This window comes from Gopherus evgoodei, chromosome 11 (genome assembly GCF_007399415.2).
Source record: "Gopherus evgoodei ecotype Sinaloan lineage chromosome 11, rGopEvg1_v1.p, whole genome shotgun sequence".
Taxonomy (NCBI): Eukaryota; Metazoa; Chordata; order Testudines; family Testudinidae; genus Gopherus; species Gopherus evgoodei.
In genome coordinates, this window is record NC_044332.1 from 44,486,112 (window position 1) to 44,502,185 (window position 16,074).

The window sequence follows — 16,074 nt, forward strand, 5'->3', positions numbered from 1 at the left end:
ATTTTGCTGTTAAAGATGGAACAATTTAAATAGTGGCCAAATTTAAGTAAAACTATTCCTCCCAGCATCACACATGCCTCTGCACAATGTACCTAGATGCAGTATAAGAGGTCGCAGGAGGAGCATTTCCTTACTGAACCCACAGATATTTGATTTATGGCTAAAGCATGAGATCTGATACCTTTCTCATTAGTTTATCTTCTTAGCTAACTTGAAAGCAAGCAGGTTGTCATAAGTGAAAATGAACAACCTTGAAAGGCTATGGAATGACATTCAAACTACTTTTGATCTGTGAAACTGATAAATCCTGGATTTGTACAACAGTATAACATAAAAAGAAGAATTGTGAAAACTATATAAAGTACAGTAAATAATGCAAAGTTCAACAAGCAACTGGAGTCTTTGTCTTTTATAGTTCTCTATATAATCCTTTCTGATAGTAACAACATGAATGAGGCAGAACATCAGGAGTGTGTTGGCTCCTTGCTTCCTGCTTCCTCATCTCAGCGAAGAGCTACATACACTCTGACACCAGAGGGCTTTTAAGCTAAGGTCCCAATCCAGTAAACAGTTATGTATGTGCTTATCTTTATTACCCTAATTAGCTCAGTTGATTTCAATGGGATTATTCTCTGTTATAAAATTAAGCAAGTGCATATGGGTTTACAGGATCAGGGCATAAGGCCTGTTTCTGCAAAAATGGTAGTAAACACTAGACTTGGTAGTAACTGTTTGCACGATCTGTCCCAGAAAAGGAAAATAAATTACATTTTCTATAGGTATCACCTGTGCAGGATTCTCACTCCTGGATCTTGTGCCTCCGGTAAAAGTCATTCAGGAAACTTCTCGAACTTAAAGATTTTGGCCCTCTGAGGCACTGTATGCCAGTTTGAGGGTTTTGCTAATGGAACGCTGATGTCCCAGCACACAAGTTTTTCCTGGTGTGTTGGTGCCTCAAAGACACATTCTTCCAACCAATGACCTCTGGTTGCTTTGCACTGTAAGATGAGCAGAGGTGCCTTCAGGAATTCAGGGCCTTAACAACTCAGGGCATTTCCAGGTATTTCAGCAGCATCTCCTTGAATGCATGGCCACACATTCCAGGATTCTCTAGTCTCTTTTTTGGCAAGTCTCTCAGAGCAGTTCATGTTTGCTGACACAGTTCAACATAATTGCATTAACTTTCCTCTTATACAAGATGAAAGGAAGCTACCTCCCAGGATGTGCTGCTGAGGGATGTGTATGATGCAGGAATAATATTGAATTGTGGTGCTAAATTTTCCCTTCTTGAGAACTGACATAGGGAGGCAACAGGGCACAGAACTTTGCCTCATCATGTACAAATGGGCTTCCCTCCTTGCCAGCATGACTGAATGATACTTTTGCATCCACTTTCTTTCCCCTCTCAGGTATGTGAGCTCTAGGGTGGATCCAGAATTTTCTGGATATCAAATTTTTCTTTCTGTGCCACCCTTCAATTAAAAAGCGACAAAGAGTCCTGTGGCACCTTATAGACTAACAGAAGTATTGGCGCATAAGCTTTCGTGGGTGAATACCCACTTCGTCAGATGTATTCACCCACGAAAGCTTATGCTCCAATACTTCTGTTAGTCTATAAGCTGCCACAGGACTCTTTGTCGCTTTTTACAGATCCAGACTAACACGGCTACCTCTCTGATACCTGCAATTAAAGTTACCTTTATCTCTATACTCTTGTAGCTAAAAGTGGTGGTCTATGCCTTATCAGTGGTTTCTGGCCTTTAGAGTATCTCAAATATTGGAAATCCCCTAGAACTATGCAGGGGATCAGTGAGATTAATGTCATGTTCCTTCTTGGTTTTGCAAATCTCGGTTTCTTTGTTTTAGGCAGAAGAATTTAAACTGTGCCTTAGCCAGTAGGTTCAATAGACAGAGGCAGATACAGTTTCAGCCTCCTTCCAGCCAGGGGCACATGTTCTACTGCTGAGCAGACAGGAGGCAGCAGCTGTGACTCCTCCTGCCTCCATCCCTCGATCCTTTCCCTTCCCCGTACCAACTCTGAGGGTCTGCACAGCAGGAAGGGTGTGGGACCAGGAAGGAGCAACACCATTTTTTCCTTCCCTTTTGTGGCAAGCAGATAGCTATAAGAGGGAGTCGCACACAAAAGGGAAGACCATGTTTGATGGAGACAGGCACAAGATAAATGTCTGTGTGGAGGAAGGATATCTATGTGGGGGCCTGGTGCCACTTAGAGAAAAGCATGGGGAGTGACAGCCATGGGAAGGACAGGTATGGGTAGGGGGGATGGGGCTGGCTATGAAGAGATAAAGCTAGAGGAGTACAACTGAGGAAAGTAGGATCTAGGTGAGGAGGAGACAGGAGGAGCCTGGGGGAAGGTGGAGATACTGGGGATTGAGGAGGAATTTTGGAGGGATAAAAAGGTAAGATTTGGGAGAGAGACAATGGGAAACTGTGAGACAAGGAATCTCTAGAATGGAAAATTAGTGGGATCTTTGGGTGGACATCAGAGGAAAAGGTTAATTATTCGGGTGGGTGAACAGAGACAGAAGAGGAAGATTGGTACATGACAGGAAGGGAATTCTTTGGGAGGCAAGAGTAGAAATGACAATTTGGCTTCCAAGATGGGGGAAGAAAGCAAGGAGAAACCTGGAAATGTATTACTTTTCCTATAAAGAAGGCCTGTACTGCTACTCACTAGAATTAAGCTAAGGACTGTTCATATATCTTTTCTGCCCATCTTTGGCTAAAGCAAGCTGTCCTTTGCACTCTTTATAGTTTAACTTGACAGAATTCTTTTTTTTTTTTTTTAGAAATTTCAGTCAATAATACCAATATTTATTTTTAAGCATTTTTTCAATTTTTATTAATTTAAATTTTCATAGTTGCAGGAAATTATGGGGAGGTCAAACAATAACAATTATTTAATAACAGCAGATTTGAGATGCAGAGGTAAAGATTTATAAACCATTCAAACACAAATCATCATCACTTGTCAAAATATATAAAGTAAATATCCTCAAATCAACAAATCAGACCTGTTTTTACTATTCATTCGCTAGTCCATTTGTAACAAGCCTATTCAAAAGTTTAAATCACTGAGTGTTGACTCTAAGTTCTCAAGCAGCATTTTATAAAAAGGAGGAGGACGACAACCCAGGGAATTATAAACCAGTTAGTCTAACTTCAATACCTGGAAAGATACCGGAGCAAATTATTAAATGATCAATTTGTAAGCACCTGTAGGATAATAGGTTTACAAGGAATAGTCAGCATGGATTTGTCAAGAACAAATCCATGCCAAACCAACTTGATTTTCTTTTTTGATAGGATTACTGACCTAATGGATAGGGAGGAAGCAGTAGACATGATAAACCTTGGTTTTAGTAAGGCTTTTGACACAGTTACACATGACATTCTCATAAGCAAACTAGGGAAACATGGTCTAGATGAATTTACTATAAGGTGGGCGCACAACTGATTGGAAGACTGTACTGAAAGAATAGTTATTAATGGTTTGCTGTCAAATTGGGAGAGCATATCTAGTGATGTCCCGCAGGGCTCAGTCCTGGGTCTAGTAATATTCAATATCTTCATTAATGATTTGGACAATGGAGGAGAGAGATGCTTATAAAATTTGCAGATAACACCAAGCTGGGATGGGTTGCAAGCCCTTTTGAATTTTAACCTGCCTTCCAAAGGACCTTGACAAATTGGAGAATTGGTCTGAAATTCAATAAAGACAAGTGAAAAGTACTTCAGTTAGGAAGGAAAAGTTAAATGCACAACTACAAAATGAGGTATAATTATCTAGGTGATAGTACTGCTGAAAAGGATCTGGGAGTTATAGAGGACCAAAAACTGCATATGAGTCATCAGTGTGATGCAGCTGCAAAAAAGGCTAATATGATTCTGGATGTATTAACAAAAGTGTTATATGTAAGACACAGCAGTTAATTGCCCTGCTTTTACTCAACAGTGGTGAAGTTCCAGCTTGGAATACTGTGTCCAATTCTGGGCACCATAATTTAGAAAGGTTGTGGACAAATTGGAAAGAGTCCAGAGGAAAGCAACAAAAATAATAAAAGGTTTAGAAAAACTGATGTATGAGGAAAGTCTCAAAAAGCTGGGCATGTTCAGTCTTGAGAAGAGAAGACTGAAGGGGGACCTGATAAGTTTTTCAATATGGTAAAGGCTGTTATAAAGAGGTCACGAATCAAATTTTCTCCATGTTCACTGAAGGTAGGACAAGAAGCAATGGGATTAATCTGCAGCCAGGGAGGTTTACGTTAGATATTAAGAAAAACTTTCTAATGATAAGGGTAGTTAAGCTCTGGAATAGGCTTTCAAGTTAGATTGTGGAATCCCCTTCACTGGAAGCTTTTAAAAACAAGTTGGACAAACACCTGTCAGTGATGATCTAGGTTTACTTGCTCCTGCCACAGTGGAGGGGGCTGGACTTGATGACTTACCAAGGTGCCTTCCAGCCCTAAATTTCTATGAGTCTATGAGTTTTCTTTCTTTGCCTATTTGTAATTTTTAGTTATTTATCAATGGAAATATTTTTCCATTGATTTGTGTGTGTACAGTGAAATCAATGTTTACTGACATTTACCAATACAAGTCTAATCCTTCCAAGACTATTTATAATGCTAGGAAGTGACGGTAACTAGAAACTGACTACATAAAAAAGTAAAATTGATTAGTCTTTTTTCATAGACCAAGCTAGAGATGAGCTTCAACCGTTGCTCATATTGAATTGTATTTTACTAGGCAGGTAGTCCCATATAGTGAAGAACAATAAAGAAGTTTCAGTCTCTTTAATTAGGTGTTTTCTGCTTTTATGAATGCAAAATAAAATTTAGAAAAAAGTTTTAAAAATTAAGAGCATTGCAAATGCCTCTATCAGCTGCAAATGTCAACAGAATACAGAAATAGATCAATAATGCTGCCCTCAAACATTTTTCTTCACCAGTAGTTAGAAGTATAGCAACAGATGTCACATCTCTTCTATTGAAATGAGCATTTAATATATAAAAGCGTAGGCCACGATCCTTTAAAGATTTATACACATATTTAACTTCATGCCCTGTGAGTCTTTCCATTGAAGTCAATAGGACTACTCACACCATGTCAGATTAGAAGGTTAGGCATGTGTCTAAGTCTTCCTCATTACTTTTTTCAGTTTCAGAATGTTGCTATTTCATTTATAGCATTAACCTATCATACACAGCATGCGGTTTTATTACATTGTTTTGTCTTAAAATAGCATGTTAGTTCCTCCTCCATAATAGCTAAACTTTCACAATTATCATCAAACAAAACTTGGAGTTTTACATATCTCAGAAGATTGGGTTAGACTACTGAGTTCCCTTAGCAGGTGAAACATGACAGGATTGTTTGTCAACTAAAATGCTATCATAATATTGTATTCTTCATCCAAGTCTGGTCTATGCTTGTAGATGTCAGAATTTGTATCATGACTTTCAGTTCATTTTATGTTTTCATTAAAAGTTGCTTCTCTTGTCTGAGAATTTACTCCTGTTAATTGCAACTACTTTATGACAGAATGAGGCATACTACATATTTCTCATTAACTGTTTTCTCTTTTCCATCTTAATTTTCTACACTAAGCATCTATTATATCCAGAATTCAATGTATTCCACAATGCTGCAGCTGCGGATATTGCTCCAGAATCTCAGCTTTTTCTTTTTTTCAAAATTGCTTCAAGCCCTTATGATTTCAGAGAGAATACCGAAAAGCTTGATTTTCAAAGAGTAGCTGCTTACCACTTTGTGAAAATCCAGTCCTTTACAGTGTCCCAAAATGGGTACCCAAATATTAAAATTTCAGCTGACCTGACTTCAACAAAGTCATACAAGATGTCAGTGGCAAAACTCCTCAGTACTTCTTGACTTTCAACCTGTGCTTGGTCCTCAAGTTTACAAACATAAGCAAGCTTTGGGTTCATTGTTCTGTGAAACATAAAACCAGTTGGTTACAAACCTTTTGCATAGTGCTGTTATTCAAATACTTCTTATATGCCCTGCACTGGTTAGCAGTACAGCAACGTACACACCAGAGTGTGTGTGTGCATGTATGTGTACCATTAATTTCCTTAAGTAAGTCTTGATGATGCCTATTGGAAATAATTTCCCTAAAACGTTTACTAAGGTTTACCACAACTCAGCTACCCACAAATATTCCTTTATTAGTTAAAGGCCACTTGATATTGATTACATCCAAAATACAAGCACATACACACTTATATTTTATATTCTAGACCAAATACAGTTATAAGCATTGGCCAAATACAACAAAATCAGGCTCAGGAGATACCTTCACATTATGGTGTGACTCCAGAAGGGTAAGGAACAGCTCTGACAAAGAAACTCCAAAAACCTTCCCCTTTATCCACTATAATAAACAAGTGATGTCATGGCAGGTTATCAGACCTTAGCTAAAGCCAGATGAGGCAGTTTAGAGCTAAACCCAGTTCTCTGCCCCAGTTAAAACAAGCAGTCCTAACTAACTACTGGACTAAGCATTTCTTTATCATAAATTAAACAAATCTATCTAACCAATTATTTACTGTGCCTGGACCCCATTAAACCATGTTTTCTTTATTTGTATTACTTCAACCCAAACCTTAAAGAAAATAATGCTAGTATTTGAAGGGCACTACAAATTTAATACAAACAATCCTTCTTTCTCATGATCTCCTTCTTTTTGATCACTCATGCTAACAACCAAGCTCAATTTAAAACCATAGTTCACTCAGGCCCGGGAATATAGGCCTACATTTCTATAATGCTTTCCAGAAACAATAATAATTAATAAAATGCCTGGTTTAACTTTGTATTAAAAGGACACATAGAGTACTGAAATGTCACCTAAAATGAGCACAAATGTATCAATTACTTATTTAAATTGAGCACTAAAACATTCAAAAATGTAAAAGAGTAGATACGTATTATTAATTTTTGCTATGTCTGCGAGCATTAATATTTACCTTAAATACACTGATTAAATCTTTGGGGGGGGGGTTATTTAACAGAAGCTAAATTTGTCCAGCTCATCTGAAGGTAGCACAGTTGATATTGGACATCCTGAAGAAGAGCAACATGAAGCTGAACCCGAAGAAGCTGCTGAGCCAGAGGCCTGTTTTACAGAAAGTGAGTGAAGCAAAATATAATCTGTACTGTTAAAAATATAAAGTAAAATGAAATATTTACTTACACTGTCTAATAATATTTATGGCTTGAAATATTTGCTATTTTATCAAACTTTAATACTAAATAATCATGAATTTTAGCAATGGTATGTTCAGTACATAATATACACTGAAGATAATACTGCTGAGGTGGCTTTATAATGATTTTCAGTTAACAAAGAATTGAGGACAATTATATTATATAAGCAAATTGCCATTATTCCCCAGAACAGAAGAAATCTGTTTATTTTTCTGAGGGTTCTGAATTAGCTCCAACTAGTGTAGTATTTAAAAATTGGAAACTGTCACTGGTAAATTAAAAACTCCACAAAACTCCATCTTGGTTTAAATGCTTGCTAAGCCTTTATTTAAACAAATTGTCAAAGGGAGAAGAAAATCTTTTCACCTGCTACCTGGCAGAAAAAACAGTCCAGTGTGGTCCCCCATTCCACTCATTGGCCTTTCGTGCCCAACTCCACTGGACACTTTATAGGCCTTGAAATAAATAGTGCTATAAACTGGGTGCAGCCTTGTTAAGGGCAGAGTCAAAACCTTTGTTCAAACTGACATGTGAAACACAGTCTTCATTTAAGATAATTGTAAGAGACAGTTAAGGGGACGCACCTAAAACAAGGCCTAAGAGACTCTGCCCAGAAGCTAGCACCATATGGGTGGAGGATTCTGCTGAGTATTGTGATTAGGGATGCAGAGGGGGCAGGGAGATCAAGATGTGAGAGAACGCACAAAACCTGAGAACAGACAAGAAAAGACAGAGGAAGAGACAAAAATCAAGAAAGCCAAGAAATAGCCTGCAAGACTAGAGAGAGCGAGCGCTTTTTGGATCTCTTGGCTAATGAGCTATAAACTAAGAAACTACTCCTTTTGTTATTGGTTCCTTCCATATTCAGAGAAAAAAAGACTTCGTATGTTCCTTGTAAATAAACAAGATTGCATCAGAAAGAATACCAGACACTATTTCTGCTTCCAACTGGAACATCCCCCAGGTTCTGAAATTTGACAAGCCACTCAAGTCAAAAAGAGGCCACAATTGGATATAGATCCTTAAATACAAATTCACCATTAAACTCATTCCTTGTGAGAAAACTGGGTCCCAGGCAAAAGGTACCATCAGTTTATGCGTAGTGATAAGCTTCTCTCTTCAATCTGACTTCACCAGAATTCCTTTACTTCTTGGCACTCTGCTCCAATTTAGAGTAAGCTTCTAGGCTAAAATGCATCATAACTGCAAAGAACTCTTGTCAAAGGTGGAAAATTAGTGGCTAGCTCATATCTCAGGGACTACAGACGTTACATCACTGACAGGACACAATACCTTAAGTTGTTATTGGCGCTGAGTAGAGGACAACCATTCCTGCACCAGCTCACCACAGACTGGTCCATCATGAAGGGGAACTCTGATACTTCCTGAGGAATCCTATGTTTTGTGTGACCTCAAAGTTGCTAAAAGGTTTTGAATCACCAGATGAGTGAAGATTAATGGAATCCATTTAGTGCTTTCTGGTTCAGCCCATTGTGTGATTACTGAGTAAAAATCAACACTCACATAAGGGGATGCAACTCCATTGCAGTCAGTTGAGTTGTACCTATCCGTGTCATCATTTGGCCCATTTTAGTTTTAAAAGCTGACAGTTGTAAAATTTCGAGGCCAGAAAGATTAATGAATAAGAGGAGAAAATCTGGAAACTCAGTGGGAGTTGCATGTGCTCAGCAGCACTGAGAATAAGGCCTTACCTGTCTAAAGTTGGGTACCCATAATACAGATATCACTTTTGAAAATCTAAGACTAAATTACTTACACAAGATCACATAGAAAATCAGTGGCAGTGTTTAGACTAGACCTTCTACCCTTATTTTTGATTTTCACTCCTGTGGTTTAACCACAAAAAATATTCACTCCCACCTTTAAATAAAACCATCTATGCTAATCTTCATCAAAATTCGTAAAATTAAGATAATTTTCTAGATGGTACAGTTACATTTCATAGATACACATAATCTTAGACACATAACCTAAGACATTTTATATTTGATGATTACATTTGATCTTATGAGCTCTTCTATAATAAAGGACAATGCTTACAAAGGTTTTTCAGTTGCTGTTCATTGTAGCTTTGACAAGAAGTAGCTAGTCATGCAAAATGCCTGCAGAGCAATCCATTTTCTTTTTTTCTGCTTTAAGTATAAGATTCCTTTCAGATGAAGTGATGTACAAGAGAAAAAAACAAAAAAAGATGTTATCACAGTAGGTTACAAGAGATTAATTGCACCGTAAAAGGATTTTTTTCACAACTGATGAATGTTTTCCCTGTAAAACATACTTTTCTAAGAACATAAACAGAACTATAAGGATTGTGAACACATTTTAAACACTTTATTCAACTTTTAAAGTGTGTGAGTGAGTTTAATGCTTGTGAAAATGAGGGAGTAACAGGGTCTACTTAACCCAGGACAAATAGTTGATGTGCAAGATTTAGTGACATAGCTCTTACTCTCTACTTCATTCCTAACTTGTAATTCCCTGCTTATACCAGTCAATGGCCTCTCTTTGGAAGAGAGGTAGCGGTACGGCCAAATTGAAAGGCAACTTTGTGACATATACAAATAGGGTGAAACTGCCAAATATAATTAATTTGTTGAATAAATAACTGTGCAGATATTGCTGGAAGTTTGTAGGTTTTTATTTTTCTAGCAACTTGATGATTTTATGGTTATTTGGCCAAATTAGGGGCCCAACCTTCTACCCTTATGCACACTGTAATAGTACCTTATTGGAATCTGTAACATTGATTTCAGTGAAACTTCTCATGTAGTAAGGTATCTCTTAGCATGATTAAGGTGGCAGAATCTGGCCCTAACTTGGTAATCTTGAATCATATTGCACATGTATGGAATTAATGATGCATTTCTGAATTCTGTTTATTAATTTTAGTCAAGAGTTTTTTTTAAGTTATGGCAAAGAGGAGATAAAACTCCATCCTCCCTACACTCCATTTCAGGGAGTAGGAATTTTTGATTTGGCTAATTTGCAATAAACACCACAAGTATACAGTTATTATCTGATTTAAGAACTTTTCATGGATTTTTAAAAAAGAAATTCAGTTCCTGAATTCAGTATTGAAATGTGGTGGGTTTGTACAGGATTTTACCATCAATAGACTTCTTTCAAATCTTTTCTTACAAACTGCAGAAACCGTAGTCTTGATTTGGAGACCAGAGGATGAAAGTTGTTATGGCCTTAATTCAGGAAAGTTGTCATTTCCTTCTTTACAGAATCTCTAAAATCAATCTTTTTTCTTCTTTTCATCAGCACCACTAAAATCCTTGTCTATTCCTTGCTAATTTCTTACCTCAACTACTGCAGACTTTTCTTTGGCCTCTCTGTGTCCTAGCTAGTCTTACTAGATTGTGCTCAAAATACATTCTGTTCCACCTCTCTGACTATCCTCTTCCACTCCTTTTACTGCTTTCTCTCTGGTTTTTTTTTTCCAGTTCAGACTTGTCATCTTCAAGACACTGAATAAATCTGTCCATGCCTACATCTTTGCTTTAATTTCCTCCTAATCCTCCTCCTACTATGTAAAGATCTCTTAAGGCAACATATGAAAGAACCATTTTTATCTTTCTTCCACTTTCATCACTGTAACTTCTTCCATGCCATCTCATATAGCTGGAACTCCTCTGCTTCTTCTTGTAAGCTGCTCATCGTCCCTGTCTTCTTTCAGTCCTTCCTTAAAATGAACTTCCTCCAGTACCTTATCAGAATTAGCTCCCCAGACCACGTTGTGAGTTTTTCAGGGCATGGACCGTATCTTACATTTATCCCTAATCCTCACTAGGACATCTGGGTGCTACCGAAATGTAAAAATGTATTACAATAACTTATGTCCACACATAAATGCATTAAAAAAATATAAACCTGCTTGAAATTTGACTGTATATTTGTACTAACTGTATTTAATTTGGCTTCTAAATTATTTCTGGGAGGGACCATGTCTTCATTTGTCTGTATAGTACTGAGCACAGTCAGCTCTCAGCAAGCTAGGAATACTTTCCCATTCTTTCATTTGATTTTAAATACCAATTGTCTTATTAACTGCATTTGATTTTACTGCTTGAAAAATAGGCTTTGAACGTGTATTTATCAGAGTTTAGATTTTCTTATAGCCATAAAGTACATGGAAATATAATGGCTGTACCACTAGTCAAATAAATAATCAGACATTATCTCCTTAAGCATCACTTCTCTATTTTGCCTTCTCAAAATGTATGTTGCTTTTCAGGCTGTGTACGAAGGTTCAAGTGCTGTCAAGTCAGCCTAGAAGAGGGGAGAGGAAAACAATGGTGGAATCTTAGGAAAACCTGCTTCAAGATAGTTGAACACAACTGGTTTGAGACTTTCATTGTCTTTATGATTCTCCTTAGTAGTGGTGCTCTGGTGAGTGAAACTTGAAATAAGTGTAATGTTTCTGTGGGAAAATACTTTAAAATGTGGTTTATCAAACACAGTTTTTAGCATATTTTCCCCTGCAGATAAAAAAAACAAGTGTGTTATCTTTAAACAGTGAGAGCCAAAAGATGGTCACTCTAGTGTTAATGCTTTGAATGTGAAAAGGGAGCAAAAGGAATCCTCTTTCCACAGAATAGCCACATAGGCACAGTCATCATTCAGTGTTTGGACTAGGGAATTCAAGGAGGTATTACTGAGACAGGTGGGCCGGCAGACCATCGGGTTGCAATATATGGAAAAAGAGAAACATAATTAATGTATGATTTATTTGGGCTTGTTTCACCCCCAGTTTGTATCAGCATCTCCCAGTATAACACAGGGGTGTTTGTTGCAGAAAATCTGCCTCCAGGTGGTACAAAGTGAGTGCAACTCCCTGCTCTTCTTGGACAATCCAAACTAGCCTGTACAGTCTAAGCATCCCCCTTACTTCTACCATACACACACATCTTAATACTGTGATGATATCAGTCAATGTGGATCTTTTCTAATTACTGCCTTCTAAGAACAAGAATTCTCATGAGTGCTTTTTTCTCCAAAGGAATCATAGACTCCCACTCATGTAGACTGAATAGCCACAGGAATGTCTCTAAAAATACAAACTACCAAACACCTTGTGGAAACTTACCAAATAAGTGAAAACAAAATAAAGAGAAAATGTCATTAATATAAAATAGTAACAATAAATGAAGCACACCGCAAAAATGCCATAAAAATATCCTGAATGCTCCTCATAAGTAAGGAGGAGCAGAAAAGCTGAATTTCTGTAAAACCAAACCTCGATCCATATTCACTTGAGGAGTCTAAGCAGTCATGCTTTGCAATGTATTTGGCCAGTCATTTAGATACAGTTCTCTAAAACATGTTATTTGTTATGATGGTTTCAAATAAAACAAAATCCAAGGTTTTTGTCTGGCATGAACTAAAGACTATAAATACCATCCAGCTTTTGTTTTATTTAATACCAATATAGCAATTAATAAACAATTTTATACTGAACATGATATAAAAAAGTGGTATTTTTGCCTCTAGGACTTGATTAAAAGCACACTGAAGTCAATAGGCTCCTATTTACTTCAGTGAGTTTTGGATCAGTATCTTAATGAATGGAGAAAGGAGGTCACTGGGAAGAACTTGAAAGAGAAGGACATGTTGGCAGGATGACTGGCTAAGATAAATTTCCATCACCATGTTTGGAAAAAATTCATATAATTTCACATAGTACTGTCACCTTATGCTTGTGAAACTTACTGAAGTATGAATCACTCACAAACCAGAAGATGATCCGGTGAGTAGGGTGCCAGTCAGAGACTTAGGAGATCTGGGTTGAATTTCTTGCTCTGCCATAACTTTCTTTGTGACTGTGGCCAAGTCACTTAAAGTATGTCTACATAGCAACTAGACACCTGTGGCTGATCCGTGCAAGTTGACTCAGGCTTGCAGGGCTCAGGCTGTGGGGCTGTTTTATTGCTACGTAGACTTCCAGACTCAGGCTGGAGTCCGAGCTCTGGGACTTCTACCTTGCAGGATACTAGAGTCCAAGCTTGCCTAACACCCATGAGCGTTAGGTGCTCATAATGCTTTTGAAAACCCACTACATGCTAAATATCTTAAAAAATCTAGCCCATAGTCTTTTTGCGTCTTCGTTTCCCTATCTGGAAAATGGAGATAATAGATAATAATATTTCCCTACCTCATAGGGGTATTGTGAAGATAAATTCCTTAATGATCGTGAGGCAATCAGACACTATAGTAATCAGGCCCATATAAATACCATAGATAAATCAATCAACAGATAAAAATAAAACCTAATAGGCTGCATTCTGTATGATTTACTTATGGACAAATACAGTTCCACAGTTCCTCAGTACACAACCCTGTTTTTCATCTGAGAAAGAAAAGTAGGAGAAAGCTCAGGCCCCCCGACTTTGTTTTTAGGGAGAGAATATTTCAGGGTTTTTTTTATTTTCTTTATCTTTGCAACCTAAACTACATACTATAATATTACTGAACACTAAACACATTTGAATATTTTTGTTTTTAGGCTTTTGAAGACATATATATAGAGCAGCGCAAGACTATCAAGACCATGCTGGAATATGCTGACAAGGTTTTCACTTACATCTTCATTCTGGAAATGCTGCTCAAGTGGGTGGCATATGGCTATCAAACATACTTCACTAATGCTTGGTGCTGGCTGGACTTCCTAATTGTTGATGTATGTGATATATTTTCTAAGTATTCTTTTATATTTCTTTTACTGTCTCCTTTTTATAGAACTCATTAACATAATATTTATACTCTTGATATTAGACATGCCAAAATAATTTATATTTAATAAGCAAAGTATTGTAGGCAAAAATTCTTTAAAAGTCACGTAGGAACTCAAAATTTGACCAGAATCCTGTAGTTCTTCAAATGCTGTCCAGATATATTCCATTGCTGGTGCATGTATGTTCCATGTGACCCAGATCGGAATCAGCTGGCCAGTAAAGTCAGTTGGGACTGTGCATGCGCCCCAAGGGCTGGTCTACTCTACCGCTTAAGTCGATGTAACGTATGTCATTCAGGGGTGTAAAAAAACACCTCCCCCCAAGCACTGTATGTTACATTGACCTAAGCATTATCCACACCACACTGTCAGTGGGAGATGCTCTCTCGCTGACATAGTTTCTGCCTCTTGTGGAAGTGGAGTAATTATGCCAACTGGACAGTGCTCTTCCATCAGTACAGCACATCTTCAAAAGACACGCTACAGTGGTGCAGCTGCATCTGTGCAGCTTCCCCGGTGTAGTGCGGTAGGATAGACTTGCCCTAAATGTCCTTGTGCATCTCACCAATGGCATAAAAGATGAAGCAGCAGCTTCTGTCACTCGGTTACTTTTTACTGCCCATGGCTGCAGAATAGAACTCCACAGCATCCACGAACTCTTGCATCTTTTTCCTAAAATTTTGTGTAAATATTTGTATATGATAGAGTGTGTAGGTTTAATTTGCTGGGATAGCTTGCCCATTGGTAATTTTTTCATAGCGAGCTATTTTGTTTTATTTTTGACAAGAGAAGAATTTTCTCAGTACCATGACTTAGCCATGTCTGAGCCTAAATTCCCAGGATTTAAGAGCAGCAAAGACTCCTGTGGCACCTTATAGACTAACAGACGTTTTGGAGCATGAGCTTTCGTGGGTGAATACCCACTTCTTCAGATGCATGTGCTGGAAATTTCCAGGGGCAGTATATATATGCTAGTAAGCAAGCTAGAGATAACGAGGTCAGTTCAATCAGGGAGGATGAGGCCCTGTTCTAGCAGTTGAGGTGTGAAAACCAAGAGAGGAGAAACTGGTTCTGTAGTTGGCAAGCCATTCACAATCTTTATTCAATCCTGAGCTGATGGTGTCAAATTTGCAGATGAACTGAAGCTCAGCAGTTTCTCTTTGAAGTCTGGTCCTGAAGTTTTTTTGCTGCAGGATGGCCACCTTAAGGTCTGCAATAGTGTGGCCAGGGAGGTTGAAGTGCTCCCCTACAGGTTTTTGTATATTGCCATTCCTAATATCTGATTTGTGTCCATTTATCCTTTTCCGTAGAGACTGTCCAGTTTGGCCAATGTACGTAGCAGAGGGGCATTGCTGGCATATGATGGCGTATATTACATTGGTGGATGTGCAGGTGAATGAACCAGTGATGGTGTGGCTGATCTGGTTAGGTCCTGTGATGGTGTTGCTGGTGTAGATATGTGGGCAGAGTTGGCATTGAGGTTTGTTGCATGGCTTGGTTCCTGAGCTAGAGTTATTATGGTGCGGTGTGCAGTTACTGGTGAGAATATGTTTCAGGTTGGCAGGTTGTCTGTGGGCAAGGACTGGCCTGCCACCCAAGGCCTGTGAAAGTGTGGGATCATTGTCCAGGATGGGTTGTAGATCCTTGATGATGCGTTGGAGGGGTTTTAGCTGGGGGCTGTATGTGATGGCCAGTGGAGTCCTGTTGGTTTCTTTCTTGGGTTTGTCTTGCAGTAGGAGGCTTCTGGGTACACGTCTGGCTCTGTTGATCTGTTTCCTTATTTCCTCATGCGGGTATTGTAGTTTTGAGAATGCTTGGTGGAGATTTTGTAGGTATTGGTCTCTGTCTGCGGGGTTAGAGCAGATGCGGTTGTACCTCAGTGCTTGGCTGTAGACAATGGATCGTGTGATGTGTCCGGGATGGAAGCTGGAGGCATGAAGGTAGGCATAGCGGTCGGTAGGTTTTCAATATAGGATGGTGTTAATGTGACCATCACTTATTTGCACCGTGGTGTCAAGAAAGTGGACCTCCCGTGTAGATTGGTCCAGGCTGAGGTTGATGGTGGG

General features: G+C 38.4%; 2 protein-coding genes across 12 annotated transcripts in view; both read left to right on the forward strand.

Moving 5' to 3' along the window:
* The window catches only part of LOC115659409 (sodium channel protein type 3 subunit alpha), a 964,414-nt gene that overhangs the window by 279,181 nt on the left and 669,159 nt on the right, over positions 1-16,074 (forward strand). The window lies entirely within an intron of this gene.
* Positions 1-16,074, forward strand: part of SCN1A (sodium voltage-gated channel alpha subunit 1) — a 173,153-nt gene that overhangs the window by 112,457 nt on the left and 44,622 nt on the right. For all 10 annotated transcript variants that reach the window (XM_030579451.1, XM_030579452.1, XM_030579457.1 and 7 more), the window contains 3 exons: positions 7,056-7,173; positions 11,513-11,667; positions 13,781-13,954. In XM_030579451.1, coding sequence (XP_030435311.1) covers positions 7,056-7,173; positions 11,513-11,667; positions 13,781-13,954 — 447 coding nt within the window. The remainder of the gene's footprint in view (positions 1-7,055; positions 7,174-11,512; positions 11,668-13,780; positions 13,955-16,074) is intronic.